The sequence below is a fragment of the Podarcis bocagei genome (assembly GCF_964188305.1).
Source record: "Podarcis bocagei genome assembly, chromosome: 3".
Lineage (NCBI taxonomy): Eukaryota > Metazoa > Chordata > Lepidosauria > Squamata > Lacertidae > Podarcis > Podarcis bocagei.
In genome coordinates this window covers 44,672,835-44,678,834 of record NC_138127.1, presented here as the reverse complement: position 1 = coordinate 44,678,834, position 6,000 = coordinate 44,672,835, and the positions used below count along the sequence as shown (strand labels likewise).

At 44.2% G+C, this 6,000-nt stretch overlaps 1 protein-coding gene across 7 annotated transcripts in view; it reads right to left on the bottom strand.

Annotated features, from left to right (window-relative positions):
• Positions 1 to 838: 838 nt before the first annotated feature.
• LAMA2 (laminin subunit alpha 2) overlaps positions 839 to 6,000 on the bottom strand; it is a 372,288-nt gene continuing 367,126 nt past the window's right edge. For all 7 annotated transcript variants that reach the window (XM_081187598.1, XM_081187601.1, XM_081187602.1 and 4 more), the window contains 2 exons: positions 4,735 to 4,957; positions 839 to 1,238 (listed from right to left, as the gene is read on the bottom strand). In XM_081187598.1, coding sequence (XP_081043724.1) covers positions 1,081 to 1,238; positions 4,735 to 4,957 — 381 coding nt within the window. In that variant the 3' untranslated portion in view covers positions 839 to 1,080. The remainder of the gene's footprint in view (positions 1,239 to 4,734; positions 4,958 to 6,000) is intronic.

Here is a 6,000-nt window from a genome sequence, read left to right as displayed (position 1 = left end):
CTGACACAGTGATGGTGGACTTAGTTTTGACAACCCTAGATCCAGTCAAACAAGCCTAACACATTGGGCTTCTCCATACGTAATGCCCAAACCCTCTTCACAATACACTTTCTCCACTTCCTGCAAACTTTATTAAACTTCTTAGTTGCTTTATCTTGCCCAGGGCAACAAACTGACTTACAACCAAATACAGAAAGGGAGCACACTTTCCCCTGCAGAGACATGCATGAGCGCCAGATGCCGGCACGTGCCAGTGCATCTCACTGTAGACCAGAAGCACCTATAATGTTTGTTATTACAAAGTACAAAAAGCAATGACAGCACAAGGAATATTAAAGTGGTTTCTCTATTCCAATTAAATCTTGATCAGGCCTGTGAATCTCACTGCCCTTCGATGAAGTCTTTGTTTCTCCCACCAGAACCTGATGTGGATGACAAATGCCTTGAAGGAAGCCAGTGATCCCGTTATTTGCTCATCTATTTTACCACTTTACCATAACAGCCCAAACCATCCTAAGCTAAAACATGAAATTGTTCTGGGCCTGTTCCAGCCACAGAGTGGAAAAGAAAAGTGGAAGTGAGGCCAAAGGTCCAGATAGTCATCCCCAGAGAAAACACCCCCAGGGGAAATTACATTACCCATTACCACTGGCAACCAACACTAGAAGGTGGGGTACATAAAACTGGCTATCTTTATCTCAACATACCCATACAAATTGAACCATATCTCCATTTTGTACTTGAAGACTGTGGGTCTGTGTTAATACAATTCCATTCCTCAAAACGATACTAAAAAGATTTCACTTCAAACTCAGGGAAAAGACTGACACATCACACATGAATAGCTTGCAACTTTATTCATTCCAAGGGGAAAATGTTCTTTATCTAACGTTTTGTTTTAGAAGCACACCCTGAAATAGCACCATTTTGACTATGTAACAGGCTGAAGTCAAAATATTTGCAAAAGGGCCTTTTTATTATGAAGGTAATGTGTATATATATATAGGATTCTTTAAAAATCTGAGGCACTTTTTTTGGTTTTAAGTGGTCAGGCTCATATCAGAGTCGGATGATGTCCTGTTAATTTGTAGGGCAAGATAGAGGCTGAACTCCCTTTATCTCCAAGGCTTTGCTGAAGTTAATCTCAAGAGGCTTAGCAGTTCCTTTGGTGAGCTTCATGGATCTAATGCATCCTTTGAAACGGATGTTAGTGGTCAGGCCAAACTGGTTCAGTCCATCTGTGAGGGAAGAAAGAAAAAACGAATGTAATTATTCAGATCTCTCTTCTAAAAATAAACATTTCCTTCATATTTCATTTTCTGTGCAGCATTTATGAGTAGAAAGCAATGTGAGCTGCAGGTGGAATCCAATTGAGCCCTTATGCTCATGGAAGGATTTCTGATCCAGCAGATACTTCTGCTAAGGGACCAGGACAGGAGATGGCTTAGGCTACATGCCAGATATTTAATTGATAATGCATACCTTACAAAAGACAAACTTTGTCAAGTCACACTACAATTGTTCTTGTTTTTTTAAATGAAAACTAACAGATAAACAGGAAAAAGCACATCTATTGTCTCCACTTTAAATTCATGGTCTTTTTCAGTTTACATTTAGTGGGACTGGGAGACACTTTTGTCATAGACATCTTGTGGTTGGGGGAAAGAGATGGGGTGGTGGTGTTCTTTCGTTCTATTGCCTAGTGTTAGTGTAGGGATTTGGGTCAGTATCACATGGGTAGGTCCTTTGTTTATGTATTTATATTGATAATGCGAGAGATTAGAGGGTTCTGAGGTTGATTGAATGGAGGGGTAGGTTGTTGGGTCAGGCTAGCCATATTGATTTGTATGTTGTGCTGTGTATGTGATAAAGGGGAACCATACTAGGGTGAAGGCGTCCTCCTTTGCTTGTCCCTGTGCCTAGTTTAAGTTTGTTGGTAAACTTCTCTAGTAAGGTGGTTTCCCATACATTTTGGTACCAGTGGTCTATGTTTACTCCTGATAGGTCCCTTCCAAAGTCTAGGTTTGTACTTTGGATTTCTAGCTGCTGTAAGTGACTTATGAGTTCCTTGTCGTGTGTGTGGTTGTCGTGGAAGATATTTAATAAGGCTAGTTCTAGAGTAGTGTCTATTACCCGTTTTGTTATTTTGGAAATTTCCTGCAGCACTGATACTCAGGAGGATTGAACTTTGGGGCATTCCCACCACATGTGCAGGTATGTGCTGACTTGCCAGCATTTAGATGAGATTCCTGGGTACAATGGTACCTCTGGATGCGAATGGGATCCATTCCGGAGCCCCGTTCGCATCCTGAGCAGAACGCAACCAGTGTCTGCGGGTTGCGATTTGCCGCTTCTGCGCATGACATCATTTTGAGCGCCTGCGCATGTGCGAGCGGCGAAACCCGGAAGTAACCCGTTTCGTTACTTCCAGGTCTCCGTGGAACGCAACCTGAAAATGCTCAACCTGAAGCTACTTTAACCCGAGGTATGACTGTATATAAGCACCAGCTTCTGGGGTGTTAGGTATAGGCCTAGGTGATGTTTTAATACATCTCCCAGGACTGGTATGCGGGCCAGAGCGCAATGGCTGCTTCACCCAGTGGGGTATTGCAGGTGAAACCGCCACTGCTGCTGAATCCCTTTGCCACCAGCGTGCAGTGTGCCAAAGGAGAAACAAGCTGCAGCTGGGCACTCGTGGCAGAGGGACTCAGGAGTGGTTGTGGTTTCACTAGCAATACCATCCCACTCTGGCCATCATACAATGGAGGGAGGAATAAGCATCGTGTTCAAACTTCTCCATTGAGCTTCCTGCCCCTCAGTGGAGAAGTCTAGCAGAGACCGTACCGTATCTCCACCTTATGCAAGGTGGGGGCTGTTACACTTCTCCACTGAGGAGCAGGCAGCTGTGTTGAGGGAGGCAGCCCCCCCCATGTGAGCCAAAGGACAGGGCAGGTGGATTGCTGCCCTCCCCTGCCCATGTGAATGAAGCTTAACAGGCTCCATGTGCTTGGCTGCCTTTGCCTGAGATGGTGGGCTGCGTATTTCCTCTAGGGTAGTCAGATGCAGGGTGTCTGCTCAGGCGGGCTGGACTTTGAGGGAGCCACTCTCCATAGCTTGTACCTTCCAGGAGTGGAGAGACGCCCTTGCGCCTGGCGGGAGGACAAAGCTGCATTGACCCCAGCCCCACGAGGCACTGGGGTGAAACCAGTTCAGCTCCTGCAGCAAGAATGGCAGTCATTTTAGCCAGCATCTCGTGGGACCAGGGCCAATGTAGCTTTGTCCTCCCTCCGTTTCAACATCATCACAATGCCAGATCATCACGATTGGCTGGTGATACACTGTGATATTGAAAAGCTGACATTGCCCAACCCATGTGTCTGCCCCCACAGCTTTTCAAGTCCCTTTCTCTGGAATATCACCCAAGCCTGAGCCTAGATACTCCAACATGGCTATTGATGACAAAAAATAGAAAATAATAGAGTATAAAGAAGGGTAATTGGAGCTTTATGATTTATTTCATTTATAACCCAAGATACAGGTGGAGAACTTGTAGCCTCCAGATGTTGGTCCTGATTTACGACTGATGGCTTGGGCTGCTAGGTATCTTAGTCCAACAACATCAGGAAGTTCACAGGTTTCCTATCCCAACTGGTCTTGTTAAACATACAGGAAACTGTGTACCTGCCAGACATTTGGTGGTTTTGGTTAGTTTTGATTCACTACAAACTGGCTGGACCCATTTCACCAACAGGTGTTGTTTTTCAGATTGGTTTTTCCCCCCTCATGAAGCATGGGAGCCAGACAAGATAGTTCCACTGATTTTATGTTATTTATTTTTCTTAATATGCATAGACTGCTTGATTGTTTAAAACAACACCACCCTCAATGGGTTTCCAAAAACATAAAACAATAAAATCAACAGATATTTACAACCTTACTTTTAAAATATACAAAAAAACAGATTAAAATGACCTCAAATTCCTAAGCATCTGGGTAAGCTTGCCTAAAAACAGGAATGTTTTTAGCAGGCACCCAAAAAAGATCAAGTGCCACGGAAGCCCTCCATAGAGTGCATTGCAGTAGCAGTGGATGAACCACTGTGAGAAGGCTTTCCTGACCCTCAAATGGCTGTAGCTGTTGAGCCGGTCACAATGCATAAAAGGCACTTGCAGTAGCTGAGTCTCCAGTGACACAGCTGGACCCAGAAGCACCTCCAAACTGGTCAGTTGGGGGGGGGATGCTACTCCATCTGGAGTAGGCAACTGAGCTACTCAAGATTCAAGCTCAGCTTCCATTTCACCTCTGCATCCTAGCAATGACCCAGGGACTGCACAATCTCTCCACGCTCAGATGTCCTGGAGAAATAGAGCTGAGTGTCATCAGCATACTGATATCATCCTACCCTGAAACTCCTAATGACTGCTTCCAGCGGCTTGATATTACATAGCTCTGGAAATAGTGTAGGGGGCTGAAAGGCACTCTCCCAAGGCTATGTCCTGGACTCTGCCTTGAAGGTAGGATTGGAACCACTGTGATAGTGTCCCATTTCCCATTCCACAGAGGCAGTTCAGGAGGATACCATGGTGAATGCAGTATCAAAAGCTGATGAGAGATCAGGAGCCAGGTCACACTCTCCCTGTCCTGCTCTTTGCAGAGGTCATCCATCAGGGATGAAACACATTGAAAAAACAAACCCTATTTGACAATCACTGGATGTTGAGTTTGTGTACTCACCAGGATATCCTCCAACGAAGACAGGATCATTAGTCTCTGCTGAACTGGAAGCTGCATTCGGACTGATCCCTTCTACGTGGTGGCCATCTACTGTCAGACTTAAACGGTGTTTCATCTTGTGTGCTATAATCCTGTGCCACTTTCCATTACACAAGCTACCTGGAACAGCAGGTTCATAGATGGCAGAGAATCGACCTGCACCATTATCGACATGGAACATCACCTGGCAAGCAAATTACAGAAACAATTAGGAAAACCAATTAGCTCTAGAAACAAAGCAAAACAAAATGTAATCTGCTAATTGCAAGGCTGGCTGCTATGCTGTCAGAAGGGATCTGCCTTAAAGCTATGAGTTGATATACAAGGTATAAAAGCAAGGACTGTTATATGTCATGTTTATGGTGCAGATCCTAACCCATTAAAGGCAGTAGTGGCTTGGTTATCCTCTCCAGCTAAAACAGTGTTTAAATACTTAATCAACATAAATGGATGAATTTGTGCTGTACTCAAAGATCCACTTCAAATTAATTTGCAGCTTTAGAACCCATCTTGGCAGGAAAGCTCAAAATTATGGGCATAATGTTTGTCAATTTACTGCTGCCAAACTAAAATGGGTAATAGACGCAAAATACTGTTTCAGCAGCAGATTTGATGATCCAAGCGTTTGTGAGAACTTAACAGAGAAACCCTTTGCAAGTTGGTCAACTGTACTGCAATGTGTGGCACACAATAGTTTCTATGCAGAATTTCCTTTAGAAGAACTGTGATAAGGTTTGGAAAGGTAATCCTATTCCTACAAACTGGGTAAGTGATATTCTAAATGTGAAAGTGGGACAGAGCAGCCAGGTTCTGCCCTGCAAGTCAGAGAGACATCCATATGTAAACACCCTATTGGGCTTCTTTAGTTGACCTGCAAAGACCCCAGAATGCCAAATGAAACCCTTTTTATACTTAACAAGAAGTACAGAGTACCTTGGTGATACCTGGTTTTCAGCTAAACACCGTGATTTTTTTGCATAGCCAGGTCAAAAATGATGAAACTTACCATGATATGGACTTCAAACCGGTTTTGGATGGTATATTGATGATATTGCCTAGCCCTAGTACTGGTATAAAAACAAAAATCTTGTTGTCGAGCTCCAGGTGCTTTAGACTACAACTCCTCTCATATCCTTGACCAGGAGCAGCAAATGAGGTGGTGTGGTTCTGTGCCTTCCAGCAGCATGGGGGCTGCTGTTTACTGGGTGGAGCTGGATGAGGTGGTGG